We start from the raw sequence: 26251 nt of genomic DNA, 5'->3' as shown, positions 1-26251 counted from the left end.
CCGGGGAATGACTGTAACGGCACAGTAGCAGCATAACTGTACAGAAGTCCTGACGGCTCGTTTAAAGGCACAGTTTCTGAGTGCGGGCTGTGTGCAAATCTGACTTTATACAATATGTTAAACAGTATTTTAAAATAACAATCTTACAAGATAAAGTTTTTCTTTCATCGTTTCTGTAGGATTCACCAAATTAAATTAAAGCCATTTTTAATACGACGTAGAAGGCAATTTAATACCTGATGGAGCGATTTAGTGTCCAGAGCATGAAAGAATAATGAAGAGTCACGATGATGCTGCCTAAAATTGTCCAGCAGTATCTGGTCTTTAAATGGTGACGTACCACCTTTTCACAGTACTATTTCCAAGTCCAAGCCTTGTATTTCCACAACGCTGCAGTGCTGTGTTCCCCGTTCATCAACAACACAACTGTCATTTTACCACTTCCCTACTGATGAAAGGGTACTAAAGAAAGAAGTGATTGTGTGAGGTTCACAGGTTCAGCCGTTGTTGTGGGAAATAGTATTTTGAAATGGTGTTACGTCAGACTTACACACCGGATACTAACAGTAACTCCTTTTAATGTTCACTTTAGTTTTCTCCTCCCAATCCTTCTTGGCTAACCTTTCTATTAAAAGCTGTGTGATCATCTGACCAATCATGTTTCAGACGCTTGATGAGTTAGCAGCATATCATCCACTTGTTAATAAAGAGGAATGATCCTTTAAGTGTGGATAAAGACCGTCTGAGATGTCAGCCCGAGCCTGATCTTGTGATTTATGCCCCGGCCATCCTTACAAGGCTGCCGGGCGCTGCACATGAGCAATGACTCTGAGAGATGACAGAGATGGGAGGGACGAGAGAGGAAGGGGGAACATGGGAGTGAAAGCTAAAGGAAGAGGGGTAAAAAAAAAAGGAAAAGAAAAGTGAAGGCCACTCAGGGAGAGAGATGGAGGGTGAAGCGACAGAGAGTCAGAGATGGAGACATGAAAGCAGGAACAGATCAATATGAAGCTGTGAGGAGTGCAGTGCAGCAGCTTTATTCTAACTGAGCAGTCACTCAAACCTAATCTGTGTCCCACCTCCACTCACACACCACCTCAAACATGAGTAATCTTCCTCCACACATGCACGGGAGACACCAAACACAGTGCGTTAATGGCCTCAGAAACAAGAAGACTGATACCTCAACATGCACAACAACCCACCAAACTTCATGTATGCTTGGATATGTACTCAGAGAGACAAAGAAGAAGGAGCAGAACATGTTTGTAGAGATGTGGTCTTAAGCGTGTAGGCAGTGTAAACAGATGGCTCTCCTGCTGCATGTCAGCTCAGTGTCAGCATGCACAGACCCCAGACCAGCGCTCGCAACCGAAGCTCAGTCTAAGCTGTGCCGTGTCGTTAGAGCTGTTTGATAGAAATCCACCCACAGATGCAAATTAAAGGTATGTTTTGAGTCATCTGCTGTCGCTGTGGTGCGACTACATGATAACACAGCTGCGGCAAAACCACCAGGCTATCTCAAGAGGGAAACGAGGAACAACAGGAGTGAGCACTGAATTAAATATACATTTTCCGCATTTTTTGCATTCTTATTTATAATCTATGAGGATGAAAGTTGGGTGAGCAGTCCTATAACAGCCCAGTAGTAACACTTTTTATCTGTTTAAACCATGGACTGTATTGAAATATGGACGACATGTCTCCACTTTATCTGACTGACAGAGACCTGAATGAACAAGTTCAATCCTCCAACGTAGTTCAGGATTAGGCTTCATGTCAACAAATTACTTAAAATCGTTCAAACTAGATTGTTTGAGGCCCGTTGCCAGATCAGGGATGGTATTTATAAAATAAACCCCGAGGGCAGCAGCAGATCACTGTGCACAGGGAGGTCAATGCGTTCACGATGGAGTGACGCCAGTGACATGACAGAAACGTGCAGGACTGAATGCTTGATTAGAGTACATGAACGGCAGACGAAAAAATATCCAGGTCGCCATTATATATATGGGGGGCTCTTTTCCAAAACGCTATAAATCAATTTTAATAGTTTTCAGGAAAATGACATTTTTTACCCAGACCCACACATTTGGTTAATATTCAATGTATCTTGTCAAAATGGTTTATTGGTTCAGTCTGAACATGTCGAACGGACGGACTAAACAAAAAACTCTCCCGCTTCAGAGCGCCGCCATGTTGGATCGCATAGAACGCTCACGGAATTCTGATTGGCCGCAAGGACGTATCGCATTTAGGCTAAAAATAGGTTTTTGCGCTGGTCGCGGTTTGGAAAGGAACTGCATCTTGCGGAGCATTTTGAACAAGGAAATATAGAGATTTGGCAGAAACACTGATGAAGCAGTGAAAAGGTTCAGTATACAGCAAAGTGGCATGACACACTAATTTTTTTTAAATTTGGCTTTTATCTCGTTTTGGAAAAGAGGTCTTCATATATATATAATATATATATATTTATATATATATATATATAAAGCACTGTCCCCACCAGGAACTAATAACAGCAGATGAGCTGTAACGCAGCATCAAATAACAAGCTGGAAGTCATCATCAGTGTGTTCAGGCCGCACAGAAACCTTTATAATGAACATGTTTCAGTTCATTTGCACAAACTGCACGGGTATATCTATAAAATACTGCCCTGACACTAACGAGGATCACAGTGCTGTTTCTGAATCCCTACATGTCTCGTTATTTTCTGCTAAATTCGTTGTCTTCTCGGTCGACCACACAAGCTTTCTGTGCACAGTGTGGCTCCCCGAGTAAGCGACAGAGCCATCTATTGTTTCACAGATCGTCACACTGCACTGCAGGGGACTGTGCTTTTAACAAACGGTCACTTTCTCCATATCCTCGCCCCTACTTCCTCTTTGCTTTGAATCATAGAACAGTGCAGCAAGTTCAGTGAGCTGCAGATCCTCTGGATGGACGCCTCACACAAGCGCAAGTTCCTGCTCAATTTATTTTAAAGAAGTTGTATTTTTTTTGGTAAATTATTTACTTTAGCTAAATACTAAAAAGCAGCAAAGGGCACATAGTTTGGAAAATAAAGAAAATAATACATTTGGGGAAATAAATGGGGGGGGGGGGATACAAAGGGAAAATAAAAAATCCCTGTTAAGTAAATGCAAGAATAAATATCTAAAAAAATAAAAATAATAATAAAAAAGTATATAAATAAAAATAATATCTGGGTATATGTATAAAAATAAACTACAAGTAAAAATATGAAAGTAAATTTATAAAGGAATATGAATAAATTAAGCAAATTAAAACATAAATATCAATTTGTCTTAATTAATGCCTATATTTACTTTTAACATTATTATTGCTACATTTAATGGGATGATATTTTTTATCAAGTCATCTATTTATTTTTGCCCATAGCAGCTTCTGTCCCTTCTGAGTGAATTACGTTCTGTGTTTCTATATGAAGGGATGTTAAAGAGTAAATGAGAGTGTGTTGTGTTGATGCATTAAATCTGGGGATGTGATCCTTACTTGAGCGGCTCGTCAAAACGGATGGTGGCAGCGCAGTGGAAGACGACGTTGATGCAGGCGGAGAGCCTCTCCACATCTTCTGGGCTGATGGCCAGGCCGGGCTGCGTCAGCTCGCTGCTGATGGGGATGATCTTCTGGTGGAAGTCGGGGTCGTCCTCCCGCACTCGGTCGAAAAGCTGCCAGGCAGAAAAAGCACACAAAGGCAAAGATAAGTTTACACGCCATCATCAGCGGCAATAAACAGAGCAGCAGACTTCAATGCCACTTGTAATCATGCACAGGACACGGAGAGCGGAGCGACTACATAAGCTCACTCAACGACGACAGCTAAACACTAAAACAGCATGACAATGCAAACTCTTTGATCAGCGCAGACAGTAAATGTGTTACTTTGCGTAAAAGCCCTCATGCAAAAATTCCCCACGTGTCTCAGTAAAGTTTCACCACCACATTTGTTTCTTTGTTTCTGATCCGAAGCGTCTCACATGTTTTATTTCATGAAAAACAATAAGCATGGGTGTCATGAGACAGGTCAGACAGGTGGATCAGTCTACAGGGATCCACGGTGTCCCAGACGAAGAACGCAACCTCCACCCTCTGCACTGACAGCTATTAATAACTACAGAGACGTGAGTGTTGTCATGTGTTGTGGTAAAACACTGTTATTGGCAAGATCTGCTTTTATTTAAGCTTTTCTTCCAATTCTTAAAAGGTCCCATATTGTAAAAAGTGGGTGAATACATGGATGTATATTCAGACACAGAGTATGATACAAATAATGTGTTTTTGAACATTTAAGCATGTAAACTTTATACAGTGGAGATCAAAATTAGAGAACTACTAATAAATACATGATTTATTCTGAAATACTGTTATTTTTTACCGCCCAGAACCACTTCTGTCCTACCACATGTTTTTAAAATAAAGAAGTCACTTCAACCATAACCTTTATTTTGTGAAAAAAAGCAGTGAGCAGAATTAGAGAACAATTGTATCAGAAGAGAAGATTTCAACACTGTTTTCTTCTCTAGGATTCAAAAATGAACAGGAAGTGTAGAGGCCACAGCTTTGAGTGACTTCAGCACATCTGTGCCCACAGGACATCACTAGTTTCTCACACTGCTCTGGTTTGATCTCGGTCCTTTCTTCTTCAGTCTCTTCCACAGTTCAGTAACTGTAGTGGGTTTCTTAGACATTACTTTGTTGCCAGGGATTTTCCAGAGATTCTCTATGGGGTTTAGATCTGGACTCTGGGCTGGGCATTTCATTGTTTCAATATTTTTAGCTTCAAGGAACTGCTTCATTCAATATTATTGAAAACGCAAAACCTCTCTCTGATGGCTGAGAGGGCCATCCCTTTGGCCTTCATCTGGACAACCTGCTGTCACAGGTTTCAGTCTCCTTCGAGCAGCTTTCCATCTTGCAAAGTAACCAGGAGAGCTGCCAGAAGATTAGTGTGTCCAACAATTAAGTAAATTGTCGCCCCGGTGCCAGATTAACACCAATAACTGGGAGGTCTCTGAAAGTGCTCACTGCCTTTTGCACAAAAATAAAGGATTTTGTTGTAGTGCCTTGGTTATTTAAAAAAAAGAACATGCTAGGACAGCAGGGGTATAGCCACAGCGGATTCTCTAGTCCCATTCTGGACGGTAAAAAAAAAGTGTTTCAGAATAAATCAAGTATTTAAGTTGTTTTAGTAATTTTGATCCCCACAGTAGCTCTAGACATTTTTTACAACCTGCCTGACTTTGCTGAGTAGTAGCCTACACTTTTATTTTATTCTGAATAACACCCAAGACGTAATAAAGTTGTAATAAAATGATCATTTGACATGTTCTAGTGAAACCCAACATACAAGTATGAACCTGAAAATGTGCACAATATGGGACCTTTAGGAGAAGCACAGTAAGTCAATAATTGACCTATTAATCAAATGAAATATGACTGTGCAAATATTTGCCCTTTTACGTGAAGGGCCTCTGTAGGTGTGACTGTCGGGTAACGTTTCACATAAAGTACAGAAGAAGTGTTGCAGCTGTGGGGGTTTATTTGTCAGTGGCATGAGTCAAAAGGTGTGCTCCCTGACGAATGTCCGAGAAAAGAAATGCACTCCCTGTTGTATACATAACACTATCAGTGTTGTGCATACCAGATAGACATATATCCAACCATGAAAGACTGAACATTTGTCCGTCCGTTCATTGGAATCTGAAGGGAAAGGCACGAGGAAGATTAAAACCTCTATGGGAGGGAGGGTTGGGCTGCAGGGAATGATCGTTTTTTGAGTAAGGACTGCTTGTTTTGTCCGACTAACAAGATGTTAAATTTACAAAGATCTTAACATTTAAAATGGTTGGAACCAACAGTTTCAGCACAACTAAAGGTCAGGTCAAAGCCGCTTGCCCTGACGCCAAGTGTGTGAGCACATGTATGCTCATGCACGACATATTCTGCACGGTACACCACATGTAATCCTACACAAAGCCCCCGCTTGTGTGATATTATTCCACCTGTTTACACTGGCGTTTGCTCACTGAAGGCTGCGGATGACATTGCAATGCGGAGGGGGGGAATCAGTCGTCTAGATTTACTAGCTCATGTCTCGCACAACCCTCGCTTCCTGACACGCTGATGCACTCTGCAGAGGGCTTGGCACTGCATCAGAGCCCCTGCAGGACTTCACCGCTGTGTTATACCGGGAGACACTAACCAAAGGCAGCAGAGAAAGTCAGTCAGATGTCATATTGCGTCATGCGTTTCCTTTTGCGGTTCCAATTAGGAGTGTTGCCAACATGGTGGACGTTTCTGGCAGCTGTGCACAAAGACATTTTGCAGACAGATCGTAAAAGATGGCACGAGAAGAAGGGGGGGAAAAAAAGGGAGAACGAGAGAGGAAGTGAAGGGATTGGCATCATAGTGTCTGCTCTCTCCGTTATGAAACTGCAGATCTGTGTGTGTATGCGTGTCAAATGTCCTAGTAAGCAGAGCACTCTTGCTGAGGAGGACAGATGTTGAATTAAACAGCTTCAAACAGCTGTTTAGATTCATGTTCTGCATCCCCATCAGTCTATCGCTTCTTAATGCTGCTCTCCAAATACACGCTGCCCATATTAGGCACAAGTTCTGATGTACAGTATGTAAGGTCATGACCCAGAAATGAATATTCCCAACTGGGGGAGGGGAGTGCATGCAGTATTGTTTGCATGATAGTGCAGTGCTGCTATCATTATGTAATGCAGAAATAAACATGCTCGAGGCCAACAGCTGGCAGTAACAGAGACTCTGTACATTGTGTAGAGAGAGTAGCAGTAGAAGAACAGATTTATCCTGCAGCTTTCTCACAAGACTCTTTCCAAAATGACCAAATGGGAATGTTCTTCAACTGTACAAACTGTTCCCTCATTACTGCATGATTCACAGAGCTGTTGATGTCATCAGATGACCTCAGTTCGACTTCCACTTGAGGTCGCGCAGCTTGGCAACAAAAACAAAACCACCCAATCTTGGCGGCAGTCCATCCCCCATGAAACCTACAAGGAAGTCTTTAGGTTGGAAACAAATAGGAACTGGTCTAAGAGGCCTGTGAATATGTGCCCTGCGTGTTACATACCGTACCTGTCAGGGATGCGTCACGGACACAGATCAGTGTGACAACTAATATAAATCACTGTCAGTCAAAAAGAACAACTGTCAGGCTCTTTTGGGGATCAGCCAGACAAATGACTCACGTATTCAAGTGCTGCCTTTTTTTTTTTTTGGTAAGATGCCCATCGCACTTGATGATCCAAGAACGTCAAGCATCAAGAACCGGTTCCAGGTGAGAATCCTTTCATCGATGCCGGCATGTTTTTCTAAAAGTTGCGCATTTCAAAACAATGATGTGAAACTCGTGATCAACAAGAAGCACCTGAAAAACTTACTTATAAAAAGGAATCAGTACAAATTTCATCTACAGTGTTCAGAGTCAAAGACAATAAAATGGATTCGTTGACACTGAAAACCTGTGTAGGCCGACTTATTTTCCCCCACAGAAAATCGACGAGGACTTGATAATGAAATCAGACTGATGAGCAGAATCTCATTTTAATGCGGTGGGATTTGTGTCCAGTCGGGAAATCATTTTTCGGATTATTCCAACACCGCATGAATGCAGCATCAATGCCATAACTTGCAGTTCTATACATCTCTATATCTAATATCAGCTGTGTGATTCGGATCCGGACTTCATAATTCAAAGGGTTCTTCCATGGCCCATTCTACACCTTCCTACCACATATCATTAAAACCGGGACAGTAGTTTTTCCGTCATCCTGCTGACAAACAGACAAAGTATGTAATGAAAAAGAAAACAACCACGTACTATTTTTAGACCTGAGCTCCCCTTTGGTGCACACTATAACTCCAGAACAACTGCTGGTACCGGGATAATGATGATATAATGATATAATGATGCCGCACACACAGGGCACAGGGTACTTTTTCTGGGGCAGAGTGACAAAAGAAAGAGAGAAAACCGTACAATACTGTCACTTACTGTACTATTAAAACTCAACTTATTGGTGCTCACTCTCATTCCATGACACCCTAACCCAGCTAAAACAGCAGCGTGAGTATCTACCGGCTAAATATACTTAGCCAAAACAGACATTTGTGATGCACCTCTAAGCCAAAGTCAAATTATAGCAAAGACCCGGAGGGGAGAAAGTGCATCAGGGTCAGAAGGGTGAACGAGGCCGTAGAGCGTGGGCTTCACAGCGCTCTTTGTTCTGGGCACAAGCAGAGAATGGCATTGTGGGATTGTTCTGTGAAAGGGTCTTTTCTTGTGCCAGCCTTCCATCGCTCGCATTTACCATCACACCCCTTCTTCAACCCACGAGCACCACTGAGCAAACTGCCTTGTACAGGAATACAATAGTCCACCAGTTCCCATTTCCTCAACACTGCAGGGATGTGCTGTGGTGATGTTTTCCCCCCTCAGTGTAACCACAAGTGTTTTAGAAGTACAAGTTGTGTGAATCTTTTGTCTGAGCTGAAGAGGTGGCGTGTACATGCGGCCACAATTTGTCCTTCCTCAGCGCTGCCGGGACCATTGCTTCTCCCGAAAAGAGCAATAAATCTTCAATCGAGAGTGGCTGAAGCAGCCGCTCTGTACACTTTCACAGAAACCCAACACTAATGGCACTTTCCTTTCAGTGACCGGCAACCTGACACGCCATTCAAACAGCCTCTCTTCTCCCTAACTGCCCTGTAACTGGGCTCCGCTCTGTTCACAGCCCCCTTCACGCCGGGGACCTTTCCTCTGGAGCAAATGGCTTGACAGAGAGAGAAAGGGCAAGAAAAGAGGCACAAAAGTTTTCTGTTTCTGCATTGTCCAAAAAGTGTATTGTCGCAAAATGTCAACTGTGCATAACCTTTTGAGAGGCTCCTCATGTATGAGGGGGGTCAGGACGGGACACAGTGTGAGGCAGAGCTCATGGCGATCATGCTCTTCACACTTCCAGAGGTGCAGTTTAACTCCATGACAATCTGGAGGTCACAGTAGTAGTCTTTTTCAAGACATGGCAAACATTTGATTGTTCCAGCTCCTCAAATGAGAGAATTTGATTATTTTCCTAGTTTTAACATCAACGTAACTGAATATCTTTGTGTTTTTGACTGCTGGTCAAGAAAAATAGGACATTAAATGACGTTACTTTGGGCTGTAGGCTGTTGTGAGGGGCGTTTTTTTAATGATTTTTTATACTAAGGATTCACCGATTTATCAGCTGAACATCGACATGGCTGCCATTCTCAGATGGAAGTGGCTAATGTTTTTAAATGTGTCACGTCAATCTTGCGCTGGCTAATGTTACTTTTGTGCAAACTAGGATAGTGTTATGAAATCCTGAATGACTTTCAAACAGTTTTGTTATCAGTTATTTCTTTTTATAATTATATCTTTGTTTCGAGGCACAAGAGGAGGAATAAATAACCGACTATTAATTAATTAACATTAATTAACAATTACAACAAAAAACATCAGTGTCGGCATCGACTATGGACCAAATTGTGAGTTTAAAGCAGGGGTGTCAAAGTGATCCAGTAAAGGGCCACTGTGGCTGCAGGTTTTCATTCCAACCAAGACAGAACACACCTGATCCACCAAATCAACTGTGTGAAGACAATTCAGGTGATTGCATGACTCAAGTCAGGTGTGTTCTTGCTTGGTTGGAATGAAAACCTGCAGCCACAGTGGCCCTTTACTGGATCACTTTGACACCCCTTGTTTAAAGGGATACTCCCAAAGCAATTTCAGTCAAAAGCAACTGGACTTGGTTATTTGTCTAGGAAGATGTTTCACCTCTCATCCAAGAGGTTTCACACTGATTCAGTGTTGCGTCACTGATGAAGCGTGAAACGTCTTCTTAGACAAATAACCAAGTCCAGTTGCTTTTGACTGAAATTGCTTTGGGGATAACGATGAACTGGACAAATGAGAACATTCACAGGGTTTAAAGGGATACTCTACCTATTTTAATCCAGGTCTGTGTCATGTCAGCTTAACACGCGCTCACCAAATATCGCTCCAAGTACATTCTATGCTTTATAGACCAAATTATGACTCTAGCAAATAATCCACAGTTTAATCAGTTATGGAAATAACGTTAGTTCTAGCCCTACATAAGTGAAAATCATCTAGAACCTGTCTTTTCAGACCAATAAGACATACAAACTTGTTCCTTTAAGCGTAAAAGTCTTTCAAAGGTCTTGTGACTTAAACAAAAAGTCCGGTTAATACATAATCTCGTACGGCAACAGTCTCTGGGAGGTTTCTGTAGTTTGTTGAACACCACTAACACAGTACATTTCTCTTTCCTTTTGAACATCTCTCAGTCTCAGTCCCTGCGGAGAAAGCTGGATACTGCCAATCAGAGACAAACAGGCTGGAAAATTTAGTGTAACCAGGGAAGGTCTGCCAAAGTGTGTCAGACAGAAGCGATTAACGGCTGCAGCCTCAGCGATGACCTCCATTTCCTGACATGCGCTGTCTAAATTAGTCAAATAGTGGGACGTGAGCAGGATCAGTGACAAAAGAGGGGAGTTATTAGAACTCCTGCAGCACTGTCGAAGCTTTTCTCATGTGCAGAACTGACAAGACTGCATACCAAAGCATGAAGTCGAGGGAGGAGACGGACATGCGAGGAGTTTCTGGGAAGCTGTGAAGAAGGAGAGACACGGCTAAACCCCCGGCGCTGTCGGAATATTATGGGGGAAAAGAGTTCATCTCCATTGCTCTTCACACTGACTTTAATCCATCCTTGCCTGTTGCAGTGTCCCAGTGGCATGAAAACAGATTAAAGCAATTCTTACCTTTCTGGCATTTTTATACTTTTCTTTTATAATCTTAAAATGCTCCTAATAAGCGTATCGCACACTGAAATGTAAAAGAAATCCACCAGGTGTTGAAACTCATCGATATTCAATTCTCATATATTTCTGATAAAAGTCTGAACAATCATTTTATTCGGGCCGAATAAAACGATTTGCCGAGCTTCCTGCCTGTCTCCGTTTCACTGCACTGCTCATGTTGCGTTCAAGTGCCATGGGAAGTCTGAATTTTCGGACCCTCCAACTAGACAGAGTGCACTGGAATGCCTGTCAAAGTGAAGGTCCTAAACTTCGGACTTTCCATCACATTCGAATGCAGCGTTTCTCTCTGCCCACGTGTCAGGTGAGCGTCAGAGGTCAGGCAGGGGGAAGAAGGTGGGACTTTGGAGGGAATTGCTGTGCAACGGTGCAAGAATGGTAAGAATTGCTTTAACCAGCCGTGTCCCTAGACAACAAAAAGTCCCGAAACCTCCAGTCTGAGGGGGGAACTCAGCCTGCTGAATTGTTTTCATACTAATTAGATTTAAGATTGTTCTTATGCACTGACATGCTCTTGGATGAGAAGAAAACTTGGATTAAAGTAAAGGAAAAAGGCAAATAAAAATTCCAATTTACATGAGAGAAGCGTGCTGCTTTATCTTAAGTTAAGCACAGTCTACAAATGGTGTTATATTTCACGAGTGGTCCACTTAAGAGAGACAATGCCAGCTATCTCTTCATTCAACGCTTTTAACCCTGAACCTCACGGCTTCTTAAGAGCTTAGAGCAGTTATCAAGCATCGCAGCTCATCACAGCAAATTAATGAAAATGGAGAGTTTTCGTATGTCTGGCCCCGGGCTATCGTTGTACACAACTCAATTGAAAAGATCAATATGAGCAGAGTAATAAGGTTCTGGGGCTTGGCGTTCGGTATGCCGGTGGCATCGCATTCCAGTCTTTCAGACGGTGACCTCATGCTGAGCCCAAGGAGATTTTTTATTTCCCTTCAAGAGCAAAGTGAAAGAGATAAGGTGGATTTTTATGATGGATGCTTCAATGTCCTCATTTAAGATACTACAAGGAATTAAAGCAGGGATTTAAAAAGGTGCTTCTTTGAGCATCTTGCTAAAGCAGCTGCTCAAATATTAAGTCTTCTGAGGGAAGTCGAGTTTTAAGACTTCCAGGTCAACAAACGCTGAACATTAAAGAGATAGTTCTGGTTTTATTTTGATGTGAGGTTCTATGAGGGACTTATCCATGGTTGGTGACACTCTTTAAAGACTCCTTTGACAAAAACAGTAATTTCACAGGAGCTGCTGGTCTCCCGCTGCCTTGATCTGTTTGTGTTAATGTGTATCTTTGGTGAATCCGAACTAGTCTACTGTATGTAACACACTGATTAGAGACACCTCATACAACCCCCCTTCAAAAACAATTAGAGGATATTTTTATTTCATTTTTGAACAACTGACATAAAGTCTTTTCAATGCAGTGGCCCGATAATTAAATGTGGTATATTCTCAAACAGTGGCCTTTATTCACCTCAGTAGCAGAGAGACCCAGACCTTTATCTGGATCAGGCTTTCATTCCTTCTTCCTCCTTGCTTCCCAGTAAATGCAAAAAAATCCTCCATGTTTACTCATTGTGTGGTGCTCAGTGGATCGTTTTCACAACCTAACTTCTGTCACTCCAGGGTGGCCATTTTCATTAATCCATGTAGCGAAGTCTTTTCATTTGTCTGTTTTGCTACCATAGACTGTATAAAAAATGGATGTAGCATACCCGCCGGGGTTCATTCTCTCAACTTGATCCAATTGTCCTAGTCTTCAGGAGTTGCCATCTTGTCAGACTTTGACGCCGCCTCATTTCCTCCTACCAAAAAAGGGCATGTATGTGACGTTGGGGGGAGAGAGATACGTCTGGCGAACGCATACCTCCGAGGAGAAGTGAGGGCCAGAGGCTAGCTGCCATGCCCCTAATTATTCATACACTTTAACCTCCAATAAAATAAAAACTAGTTAAATTAAAACGGTTGTTGTTTTTTTCCCCAGTTGATGTTAAGCTACTTGCTTTTCTTCACTGGCAGCCTTCCCATTGCTGGTAGGCTTTTAATGTGAATAATCAACTGTAAGTGTTGACTTTCATTACTGGCAACGCAACATGGATCAGGAAAAATGGAAAAAAATGGTCTAAATGAATCCAGCATGTCTGTTAAAAAGAGAAACTGAAAACAGTCAAGTGGTGAGCAGAAATGTACATTAATGCTGAATTTAAAATGTTCTGATTTAACCGTTCCTTAACGTTCATTTACCCATTTACAGTAGTGACACGTTATGGTTGTGCAAGGCCTGTTTGATGCAATATTTTCAATTTATTCTCCTGTGAATTCACCAGGTCCACGTCAAGCCCTCATTTCTGAGGTGATCTGCAGGCCCTAAAGTATGCAGGTTCTTCTGAACAGGGTAAAGAACAACGTAAATGTCTAAAAAAGGAACAGCCTTTCAGTCATCAAACCAAAGATGGTACAAAAAACTGTCATGAAAGCTTCTCTCATGCTGCAGCAACCACAGAGAAACATGTGGTGGCAAAAAGAATCCGTCCACCAACTGTGTCAACCACTTCCATGATTGTCATCCTCTCACAAGATAAAAAAAACACATCTCACAGGCAACCACTAAGGAAACAGAGTGATTTGCTGTGTCAGATTGGTTTCAGAGTGCATCTGAAGTCAGAACGGCTGCAGGTTGTAATCTGGATGAACAGGATCCTCTCTGATATGGAGAGCAGCTTCTCATCTGTCCTGACACCAGAAGCCCCGAGGCCTCCACCAACCTTCTGCCCCCTTTTTCAGACAGAAGGTTCATATATCTTTACCCGATCAATAACGCCCACACATACACACAAACACGGTCAACTAAAGGCCAGAATATAATTACGTTATATTCTTGCTGTTTACACACTTCTGACCATCCTTTAAATCAAATCCAAAACTAAAAAACTAGTAATTTTGTATTTTCATCTCGTTCCCAAATGGCTTTTCCCCCCAAATATTAAAAAATATATATTTTAAGTGACAGATTTTACTGATAAAGAATGTGTTTTTTCCCATATGCATCGATATGAAACCCCTTTCTTATAGAACATATAGTATAATGCACAAAGTTATGCCTGGCGTGATTTAAGTAAGGTTTCATTTTTATTTATTCTAAATGTGTGGCTTTATTTTAAATGGTCAGCAGATATTGAAAATACAGTTCTGTTGAGTTATTATCTACAGGTTATTTAAATTGTCAGCAGCCCCCCCCCCCCTCCCCACTTTATTCACCAAATGAAAATATAAACAATATGGGCCTAATCTCAAATAGACATACATTAATTTACCAAACTTAGTAAGAGTGAGAGAAGAAATAAAAACTGTTTGGGTTTGAATACATCTCAGGTGGGTTTTGCAGGATTGGTTTGGGTTCATATTATTCATTATTTTTGTCCATACATGCACACACAAACAGCAACTGACTGATACTGGACACAGCTCTATTTATCTTATTATTCTTTTTATTTATTATTTATTTCCTCTGTGTTAATCACCTGTGTAATGCATTGCATGTATAATATAATGTAGAATATTATTTAATAAAGTAATTTGTTGAATAAAGCAGGGTGCCTGTGCACAATCCACATAAGATATATTGTCATTCCTGCTCAAACATTCTCTATATCAGTAATAGTCTGGATTTTCCCCTTTAAAATCAGTATCAGTCTCAGAGAAACCGTATTGGTCAAGCTCTATTACAAAGGCTCATGGAGCTCCTAAAGAGGGGCATTACATCATATCGCAGAGCGCCAGATATCTGTGGAGCCATATGGATGTGGAGAGAGAGAACGCTGGTTGGCAGAGTCTCCACATGCTGTGAAGGCACTGGGCTGTGCTACAACGGCCCCCTGAAGAACTGAGACTTCACTACGCATGCCTCCTCTCCCCCCTTAATGACTTCGCCGGCGACGTTTTAATGTGCTAATTTGTTCCATAAACTGGAGTTAATTTGCGGCCCAATTATACGCGAAAGCATCGGTTCCCCGTTGCCCCTCTCTCTGGGGAGGAGTCGCAGGGTTATTGGTTGCCTCTCAGTCTGCCTGCCTGCTGCATCGCATGCCAACCGACCACACATGAGCAGCAAATGCCTCGCCATGTGCCAGTCTGGCAGCCGCAACCTCTCCCTGTCTCTGAGTAGGACTCAGCACAGCAAACGCCCCGAGTCACCTCGCTTGAGCTGAAGCGGAAAAGTTGCCGTTTTAACAGAGCTTGCTTTAAAAAACAAAACAAAACGCTGCCACGCATGTACTGCAGCATTTAACTCATGAAGCCTGAATGAGGGCATGGCGGGACGGCTGGGAAGCATGTTGAGAACGGTTTGTTCTTGCTTCAGGATTGAGAGGTAGATGCTTCAGGTGGGCCTGCACTGACAGCTGGCATTAAAAATTCAGACAGCTCCACAAGTGGAAACACATGCAGGAGAGCTGCCTGTGTGAGCCAGCAGGGATCAATACATCTTGAATACTTATACAGCTGGAGAGATCACCCGGCTCCTGGATGCAAACAAAGAGGAAATCAATGCAACAATGTAGTCATGTTGGATCAGAGTGCCATAACGGGCAGAGCACTGAAGAGCACGAGCATGACTCAAGGCAGAGTCGGCCCTCTTTCACACATGTGCTGCAAACCTGAAATGATCTAGACATTACCCGGAGGAGCTGTATGCGAGAACGCAAATGTCTGAATCAGTTTGTTCGGACATCAAACGGACTTTACCCGGCCATCTCCTGAGTACAAAGTCTGTGTAATGTCCGATCGAGCCAAAAGTGTGAGAATTTTCATGAGCAATGAGCAACTTGATGACGTTTCTATCATGCAGCTTGCACGAAACAGTAAGAAAACAAACCACCGTGTGTGAAGAAGAAGAAGGGCGATTTACGCGAAGATGCCAATGAAAAAGAGTCGGGAACTTCTGTAGGCAAGTTCTAACGCCGAAAATCATCACACAAAATTCACAGAGCCGCAATAAACTCCGTAGTTCATGATCAAATTACGAACTGTCACGGACTCATTCTCCCTCGGTGTAACACTGAACGCCAGAGGAAGTCTTTTCTTCCGGTGGCCATCAAACTCTATAATTCATCTCCCCCCAGTCAGGTAAGGAACAGTGGCGACACTGTGTCCTGAGAAAATGTCACTTTATATCATCACTGCATCACTTTACTGTACTTTACTGTAACTTAGTTCAGTAAGAAATGCTGCTACACTTTTAACACTGTTAGCACTTATCGCTCCTTATCACTTATTTAGTTTGTACTTATTTTATTTCAATCTGCTGCTAAACTGCACGCTGCGTATTGTTGTATATTGTATAAACCTACGTTTGACCACAATGTCCGTTGCACTCTGTCACACTTAGTTAATTGTTTGATTTATTTGACGTTAGCTTTATTTTGATTTGATTTATGTTTTTATGCTTATTGTTACTCTGATCCTTTCCCATCTTTGTATTGAAACTGTTGCACAATAATTTCCCTTCTTGCTTCTTGAATCTTGAATCTTAAATGACTGTGGCGTAATCTGCGTCATGTCGCGCCTCCTGCATGCTCCATCCAGGCACCGCCCGTCCCCTAAACCAGACAGAGTATTTACAGGAAGTGAGAATGCGCCTAACACGGACAGTCTCCTGTTGTGTGCTACATGTGTGAAAGGACACCTTCAGACAACACTCACACCTTTTTTGTCTGGCATTTTCCGAAGTTTATAGGAAAAGAACATTTAGAGAAGTATATAATCCTCCTTGTACTGCATGTTCTCTATGCATCCACGTGTGTCTAAGATACAAAACTATAAATAACTTAGCGGTTGCAAGCCTCTGAGAAAGAAAGACAACTTGTAGATGAGTATCTGCACTTCCATCAAGATACAGACGACATCCGTTTCCATAACAGCGACGAGTATCTCCATGGTTCTGTGTCGCTAACAGAGAATGAAGCTCTGAATGTTTCTGGGTCACTTCAGTGAAGGTATTCATAAACACACACTTATTGTTTCTATCAAACCAGCTCTTCATGAAGATCCAGGTGTGGTTTATTTCTTTTACATCAGCAGTGACGGTTTCAGCTGGACTGGAATGTCGGGCATGTTCGGCATGAGACGCTCAATGAGATGAAAGCAGTGGTGGAAGAAGTGTTCAGATCATTTACGTCAATAAAAGTACTAACACCTAGAGCCAGAGCGAGCCAAAATTCATTTTCATACAACATATAATGCAGAAAAGGATTTAGAAAGGGTTTCATTATGTAGTTTGTCCAGCAGAGTGTGGTCAGATGAATACTGAACATACAGTGCTGATCTTTATTTAATTATTTTAGTTACAGTTATCCTTTGATTTCTGTGTTCATTTCCAGAATTTATTGACAATGTAATACACTGTATATGAAATGTATTATAATGTTAAATATTATTTAGTAAAGCTATTTGTTTAGAAAGCAGCCTTCTGAGCACCCCTGCAGATTCCCATTTGCACAATCTAAATAGAAAGAGTCTATTTTAATCAAAGTCTTCCCTCTGAAATGGGTATCGGCCTCAAAACTCCAGGATCGGTCGGGCCCTACTAAAACCACACTAAAATGACTGCACTTCAAGTTAAAGTCCTGCATTCAAAACCTTAAAAGTATGCTAGTATAATCAGTAAAATGTACTTAAGCAGGAAATAGTAACTAAAGCCATCAGACAAATGTTTTGGAGTAAAAATACAATATTGGCCTCTGAGACGAAGTTCAGTACAAGAGTAAATGTACTTATTTTCATCATCACCCCCCCCACAGGAGGAAAGTCAGCAGCCGTCTGAGAGCACAGGCAGACCAGGACTCAGTTAACAGTTTGTTGACATCGTGCCAACCTGAGGAGTATAAAGAAGGCAAAACACCAATTTAAAAACCACTTATCCATTAAAATGTCCATGATTCATCTTGTTTTAGTGTAATTGAAAGTGAAATTAAAAGAAAATTAAAATCATCAAGGGGAGGTGATGCTGCTCCGCTCCATCAGACGGGGAGTTAGAGTGAATTAGTGACATAAAGACAAAGATGATGTTGACATTTTGTTTGGAGTTTTGAGCAGAGAAATCTTGGCTTTTGCCAGCTATTGCTGCAAATAACAATTTTAACCATCTTTCAAATCGTAGTCTATTATTATCAATCAGTTCATCAGGCTATAAATAGCGTTCATACACCTTTTTCGAGGTCAAATTCAAGCACTATTCAAGCACTTTCAAGGTCAATTTTCAAGCTTTTCCAGCACCTAACAGTTAAATTTGATTTGTTTAACCTATTATACCATTGTCGCCTCACAGCGAGAGGGTTCCTGGTTCGAATCCCGGCTGGGGCCCTTCTGTGTGGAGATTGCATGTTCTCCCCGTGTCTGCGTGGGTTTCCTCCGGGTTCTCCGGTTTCCTCCCACAGTCCAAAGACATGCATGTGTTAGGTTCATTGACTCTAAAATTGCCCGTAGCTGTGAATGGTTGTCTGTCTCTGTGCGTCTCTATGTGCCCTGTGATAGACTGGCGTCCTGTCCAGGGTGTACCCCGCCTCACGCCCGATGTCAGCTGGGATCGGCTCCAGCCCCCCCGCGCACCCGACAGAGACAAGCGGTTGAAGATGAATGAATGAATGAACTTATTATACATATTTCTACAAAAACCTATAGATATTAAAAGGTTATTTCACCTTTATTTTCTCCATTAAAACCACATTTAAAGAGATGGTACGATGTTATAAACACCAAAAATGTTTCGTATTAACAGAAGGATAAGAAATTAAATGATATTTCTACTGCTTTTTGTTGTGAAAGAAATATGGACACATTTTTAAGCACTTTATCCAAAAATCAAGCACTATTCAAACCTTTAAAACACAACATTGAAATTCAGGCATTTTCAAAGATTTCGAGCACCCGTACGAACCCTGTATAAAAGAATCAGAAGGATTTTGAAAGGTGCGCTTCACAATTTCCCAGAGCCAAAAAAAACGTCGTAAAAAGGTATAATATCTAACATTTCTCCATTAAAATGTCTAAAAACTATTTGACCTGTTAGTAGTTTGTTGATACTAACATAGTATCTGATGATATTATGTTAGTATCAACAAATGTTGAGCTGTCGTCCAGTTTAAAGCCACATTTTTACAGATAAATTAACTTAGTCTTCTGTCAATCAGCTGCTACTTTCAGCACGATACATTCTGGGAGAAGATTTTACCTTTCCTGATAATAATCCTAACGCAGTCAGCACAAAAAGACAAAATTCAACATCATTAGTATCACTTTCTGTGCAACAACTGCCACGCTGATCATCCATTAGCCCCTAAAGACATGATCGATAGTTGTTCTACAGTAACACTGAGTAAAAAGCCCCATATCAGGCATCCTGCCTTGTAGGCAAATTCCACAAGCTCCCCTCCCACCCAAAGCTCTCCACCGCCTACCCCTGCACCCAACGTCTCTTGCAGTACCAGCACTGCAGTGTAAAGATGCTGCATAAACTGTGACTGGGCCTCAAAAGCTGACCAGTGGGTGGGAAAAGCATGCCACAGAACAGGAGAGCAGCCCTGTTCACCCAGAGGCCCACTTGTATGGAGTGCCTGACATGCCATTCAGTGCCTGGCACCGCAGCGAGGCCTGCAGGCGCCTGCACATTTCCACTGAATCAAAGTAGCCTCCGCGCAGATGGACAGTGCTTAAATGTCAAAGTCAGTGCAGCGGAGATGCACACAGACAATGAGATTCCTATCGGTTTGTCCCTTTCCTGCTCGGGGCAGCTTCCCTGATTGCATCCTTTGGGAGAAAAAAAACCCCACCATGGGACAGATCTGATGGCCGTTACCTAGCAACAGGTGGTAAGAAAGACACTTGCCTGGCTTGGAGGATAAGAGGAGAGGCTACTCGAGAGACAAAACTGCCATTTTCCTTCATGAATTATGCCGATTCTCAACAGAATAATACTGACCCGAGGACTGGCATGAATACCAATTGGTACTTGAGGCCGGGCCATGGAAATTTAATGACATCACTTCTGAATGCGGGCTGAGCGTGAGTGGAGTCTGTGCCCGGCAGAGCGTCAAGCAGTGGCCTGATAGGGGGCACGATTTGGATCGAAGCCAAATCCAATGGAAAATTGTTTGAGGGGGAGTTCCTGCAAACACCAGCGGGAGATAAAGTATACGTCGATATCTGTGGAGATGAAGGGGGTTAAATAGGAACCAGCGTCAGGTTTATGGACTTCTAATTATCTACGGGACAACGCTGTGGGATGCAGCGTTGTAAACCAAAACCTTTTCCCCTCTCTCTCCTCTGTTTGTGAAGCTCACCAGTGTCTGCTGTGTTTGCTGACATGTTAGCAAATACAGACACAGGTTCAAAGGAAGGTTTGGTTATTACTGCTTCTTTTCTTTCCTTAGGCTGCAGCAGAGGAGGAAGATGCATTTATAAGAGGTGTTAAAAAAAAAAGTCACCCGTTTCAAATCCCTCTATTGAATGGGCGTTATCAGCTGTGTAGATATGGGTTAGAAGGAGCCTGTCACACTTACTAGGTCCTGAAGGCTGTCATCGTCTATTCACAGGGTAACAGTCATCGTTAAGGGGCTTTCACAGGCCCACGCAGTAATTTGTCGCCTCCAGCCATTTCATATAGGCGAGATGGCAGAGGGGAAGTGTTTACAATCACGGTGGTTGGGGGAATTAAAGTGCAACTCCGGCGAAATTGGACCCTGCGGTCTTTTCGGCATAAATATACATCGAATAAGCCAACAAGACAATTTTTTTCAGTAATCACCTATTAAATCCCGGAGAGTTGACAGACACAGCTAACACTGAGCAGCTCGGGGCAGAGCGACGAACGATTGAGGTTCAATAGAACTGAACTTGGTAATCGACTTGTTTCGGCTGCCCGTCAATATGAACAGAGCCTTTGTAGCATTGCCACACTGTCGCCAACTTCAACACGTACAGTTCGCCATCGGGTGGTAACTGCTTTAAAAAATGTTTTGCTTTTTGGGGGAAATCCTCTTAAAGCAAGGTGGTCGTCAGGGTGGCAGCTGCACAGCGGTTTGAAACCAGCTCTAGCTTGGTCGCGACCCCCTCTAGCGTCACTTTTTCAACACTCCGAGAGTCTTTTAACACTGTTCCCGACCACGTTGCTCTTTATTTTACGTCATCCACCACGGTCAAGAAGCTCAGAGCGTCTACTGAGACGACTAGGAGGTAGCACACCGCCTCATATCCACGGGTTTTAATGGCACTTTAACACCACTGCTGTATCAGAGTGAACCGAGCACATGGAGAGAGGTATTTTGTGAATCCCGGATGGCCGAAGCATCCCGCACACCTTGACGTAAGGAGAAGAAAAAGTCTAACAAACAGTGCTCGGCTGAATTAAAAGGCACTAATTCTCAAAATGCTGCACCGCTGCGATCACAGCAGGGAGCAGAGTAATGAATGCAGCACCGAAGTTCAATGGGAGTGGTAAAAATAGATGCTATTAAAAAAAAGGGAGAAAGAGAAAGTGAGAGGGGAATACAGAGAAAGTGTGATTTTCTTAGGTGCGCTGACAGTTTGAGGCCAACAACACCCAGGCACAGCCGAGCAGCAGCTGCCTCGAAACACATCAATACGCACCCAGTGTCGATGCTTCGCTCCTCATTAAGTCCTAAATAGTCTGGAGGTTTTTGTTGAGTCATGCTTTGCTTCGTGGCCAGATACAGCTGACGCCACATATTTGGAGCTCACCCCCACATTACCTCTCTCCTCTTCCTCCCCCCTGGTTTCATCTCCTTGACCCCCTTCCTTTTCTCTTCTTCCTCTCTCTCCTAATAAACTTTCCATCATTATCCTTCCTCCTCATCCTCGCTGTACACCAGGCAGCTTCCAGTCCAGTTTCTCTTCTCTTCATCAGACTCCTCCTCATCTTGCTCTGCAACTCTTTGTGTCTCTGCTAAAACTCAAAAGATGCTCCTGGGTTCATGAAGTTCGCGTCACCATGGAAACAGTACAGTGCTGTAATCATAGGCAAATTTAAATGACCACACTTGCAGCCGCAATGCCGTCTGAACAAGCCTGGTTTTGAATGATGATTTGAATCAACAGCCCTTTAGTCAAAACATCCAAACACACCGGGCGTCCCCTGGTTTGATGGCCTCAGAAGTGCTGCTGTACAGTAAAGGGTTCACAGGAGCGCCTTCTCAACACTTTTTTTTTTAACACGGCAGCTCCTTTGGCTGTACATAGCGGTTAGACAGTTAACAGTTAATAGCCAATCATGTCGGAAAGATCTAAAATATGGGATCACTTTGAAAAGAACGAGGATGACTCCCAAGAAGGTCACATGCAAACTTTGTTAGAAAAACTTTGCCCACCACTCGTCCACGACGAACATGACCTCCCACCTAAAACATGTTAGTAACGTTAGCCTAGCCTAGCTACCTGCCCATGACCCGACAGCCTCCGTGCTGATTTTTTCTGACACATTCAGAATTAGAATCTGAAATAATCTGCCTGTGTCATTAACAGGCGGCAGACTTACAGCATGACTGTGCGCACTTGTAAAATAATGGTTATAATTATGTTCAGTCGCTCAGTCTGTACTTATATATTTATACGTCGACTGGTCGTTCTAAAGGATTACCACTAGTCGACCATGAAGATCCTTGGTCTTGGGCAGCCCTACCTTATAATAACACACTCAGTTTTGTTTTTTTTAAATAGAAGTTATCATCACTTATATTATTTTCTGCATTTTGTGTATTTTGAAATCTCAAAAACTTTGTGAATTGTTTTATGGTGGAGGATTCAAATAAGATCTGTTTTTTTCCTACACAGTTTATCATTTGTCATTTCTATGTATGTTTTTAAATTGTGAAAACAATAAATTTAATAAATAAATTGCCAGAATATTAAGAACAGTGATTGGATTATGGGAGTACTTAGATTATTTGGATAATGAGGGATTTCTGAGTCTAATGTACTGATTCCAGAGCTGTTGGGCATCAGTGAGAGGTTAACTCGTACATATAAAGTCAAAACATTCAGCTCTTACCCTGCACGTCATCATGTCGCTGACCCTCTGCTCCATGGTCTGCCCGGCCTTGGGTCTGACCAGCAGGTAGAGGGCTTTTATGTCGGGGCAGGACCTCAGCAGCTTCTCCACCAGCACTTTTCCCATGAAGCCCGTGGCCCCTGTGATCAGCACGTTCTTGCCAGCGTAGTATTCCGGTATGGACGTCATGCTGCTGCCCGCTGTGCCTCTGCCGATGTCCGTCAGTCTGGTCTGTCCGTCTGTCGCCTGCTCTCCTAACCCGTCCAGGTCCCGGTCTTCAGACAGCTCCTGAACAGGGAGGAGGGAGGATATGAATGGGGGCGCTGGTGGCCACATACTTTAAATACTACATCAGGAAGTACTTGTTAAGCTGTTCAGTGAGAAGCCAAATCTGATCTGTGATTCACACACACACACACAAAAAACAAGCTTTGCATGAATGTAGTGTCGCCTTTAATGGCTTCAGTGTGATATAATTTGGGAGGAGTTCAGAATGTGTATCGGCCATGTTATCTTTCTGTTCTGACCTTCAAAACTGCCAGAAGAAACATGCAACTACTAGCATGCAAATTAGATGAATATGCAAACAGGCGGACCAAGACAGGGCAACGTTCAGGGGCAATCTGACATCAGCTTGTGTGTGTGTGTGTGTGTGTGTGTGTGTGTGTCCACAGGCAAAGGCTGTGATCCAGAGGAGAAGTGAAATATCCAAGCTTTAGTTTGGTGAAAAATGCCTGAGGACGTTTGTTGCGTCTCTCTCTCTTCCTCATTTCCTGTCATTTCACTGCAGTCTGTGATTAAGGCAGATGATGAAGATGATGTTTTATCTGACCAACACTCGAAAGTCCAAAGATGATGAGGGGCATTTTCCACCAATAATAATAATAATAATGTCTGAATACACCTGTATTCACCCTCCCTACTGTATATGGGACATTTAAGGATTCATTACAGTGGTTTTTCATGCATATGACATTAGAAATTACAGAATTACAGAAAACAAATAGTATATTTTAACCATACCACCCCTCTAGTAAATATACTAGTAAACTTTTGAAGCGACCAGAGGCAAAGATGATCCCTGCCCCCCCGGGACACCGGGTGACCTCCCTCTGCACAATCAGACAATCCAAACCACAGCAGCACAGGTTGTACAATTACAATCAGACTATGTGACACTATTCCACTGGACTATCTTCTATCGGCTCCTAAAATTATATCAAGAACACGTAAAGCTTGATTTGGAGACGTTGCATGACATCTGCAGCTGCGTCTGTGTAATCTCTCTCCATACACAAGGTCGTACTGTAGCTGTGTGTGTGTGTGTGTGTGTGTGTGTGTGTGTGTGTGTGTGTGTGTGTGTGTGTGTGTGTGTGTGTGTGTGTGTGAGGGGGTGTCTCAGAACGCAGCTTGTGTCACATCGACTCGAGGTTATCCTTGCATGATGATGAGATTTCCACGGCGACTGATCCAAACCAACATGAGCTGGAGGCCCTTTACCGGTTAGCCACAACATTTACACAACAATCTCTATCTATCGAAACACACAAAATCAAGAATGACTCAAACAACAACAACAGCACACGCACGTACGCACACGCACATGCACACACACTTCAGCCTACTAAGACACACATTTACCCAGGATAAAGTGACCTAGACTTGGACTCTGTGTCATTCTTCCAATTATTTTTGACGTGTTTCTGCTGCCCTCGTTCTATTGCAGCTTAATTGGATCAATTGCTGCTCTAATGGTGCTAGTGTAATGGACTGTGTTTAGTTATTTGAGCCAATTCAATACAATAAATCAGGAGCTGTGTTTGCTGCTTTAGCAATGGCAGGTGGCCAGGCTCCCCAGGGTCAGACAGAGGCTGATGAGGCTTCAGCCAGGGTTCTTTAGATCAGGCTCCGACTCTGACTCAGAGGCTAAATCTGCACTGCTACTTTTCTGTTTTTAAAACGTCTAACTTTTTCTTTGTTGAGACTTTTGGAAACGATGACGCAAACACCATCTTTCCTGATTGGGTCCTATCAATCACACCCCTTTTACTAGACCTTTTTCTGGGAGAGAACAAATGACATCAGCCTTGGCTACCGATGGTTCATTCAACATGGACAATGTTTTTGCTTTATAATTAAAACACAGCAGTGTGGATGAAGCAGTGTCCTCTTTTAAATCATTCTTAAAACTCATTCTTTAATAGACTTGCCTTCATGTGATGCTGTCTTCTTATTATATATATATATTTTTAGCTTTTTCTCATTGCTCTTTTTTCTTTGCAAGCACCTTAAATTACATAATAAATATGGAACTTACTTTTATTATTTTGACTGTATATATGAATATTTTAATTTGTATATGTCAAGCACTTTTTAAAAATGCTGTTTTTAAAGGTGCTATACAAATAAAGCTATGGACGTAGTTTGAATGGAGGCAACAGCAGAAGCAACAGTTGGCTCTTTAGGGAGATATTAAAATTCTCAATGACTTAAGACAAGCGCATCTTTACATTAAAGGAGCTGGAACGCTCAAATGTGGATCGACTTATCACGACTAACAGCAACTTGGCTTTATTCATTACAAGACAAGGACAAACTTATTGTGGATTTGATTGCAGTTTTACGGCCACAGTGTGCTGACAAACATTTACTGCCAAACCCCCACAATACAGCAGACATTTACAGCCACTCGAGGAAATGAGTGGATGCACGGGAAGTTTATCACGGCAGGATTACGGCTACAGAGAAGCTCTGTGATACATCAGCAGGAGTGCTGCAGAAAATACTAAAACCTCTCTAACTTTACTTCTCTTTATAAGCATCGGTCTTGGCATAGCTCCTATTCAGATGTGGAGGATATGGATATTCACTCGTTACACTTGTTTAAGCTTTCATTTATGCCGAGTTCCATCTTCATTTGAATGATGGTGATTATACCTCTGCAGAAATCTCACGAGCGTTACCTTCATCATGATGCCGAGATGTATTCATTCTTCATTTCACGATGAAAGATGACGACAGTGCTGCTGGGGTGTTTGTAAAATTATAACTTCGAGTGAGGGTGAAAACACCGGAAATAAGCCAGGAATTTCATTGTGTTTTTCTAACAGTCTACGCACAAGTGGCACCGCTTCCTGACGGAGCAGCACGTGCGTTACTGAAGGTAAACATCCTGTATTATAATAACATTAGAGCCACGCAGGAAGGCCTAGCAGACTTACTTTGACTAAGAAAACTGCTGTAAAAATACATATT

General features: G+C 42.4%; 1 protein-coding gene across 1 annotated transcript in view; it reads right to left on the bottom strand.

Annotated features, from left to right (window-relative positions):
- LOC310962884 (fatty acyl-CoA reductase 1) overlaps window positions 1-26251 on the bottom strand; it is a 59622-nt gene that overhangs the window by 15755 nt on the left and 17616 nt on the right. Inside the window, exons 2-3 of the mRNA XM_083935493.1 lie at window positions 22997-23284; window positions 3523-3698 (exon numbers count right to left, since the gene is read on the bottom strand). Of these exons, the coding sequence (XP_083791619.1) occupies window positions 3523-3698; window positions 22997-23284 (464 nt within the window). The remainder of the gene's footprint in view (window positions 1-3522; window positions 3699-22996; window positions 23285-26251) is intronic.

Source organism: Echiichthys vipera (assembly GCF_963691815.1).
Source record: "Echiichthys vipera genome assembly, chromosome: 20".
In the NCBI taxonomy this organism is placed as follows: Eukaryota; Metazoa; Chordata; class Actinopteri; order Perciformes; family Trachinidae; genus Echiichthys; species Echiichthys vipera.
Note: the sequence above shows the minus strand (reverse complement) of the source record. Positions and strands in the feature narration are given on the sequence as shown.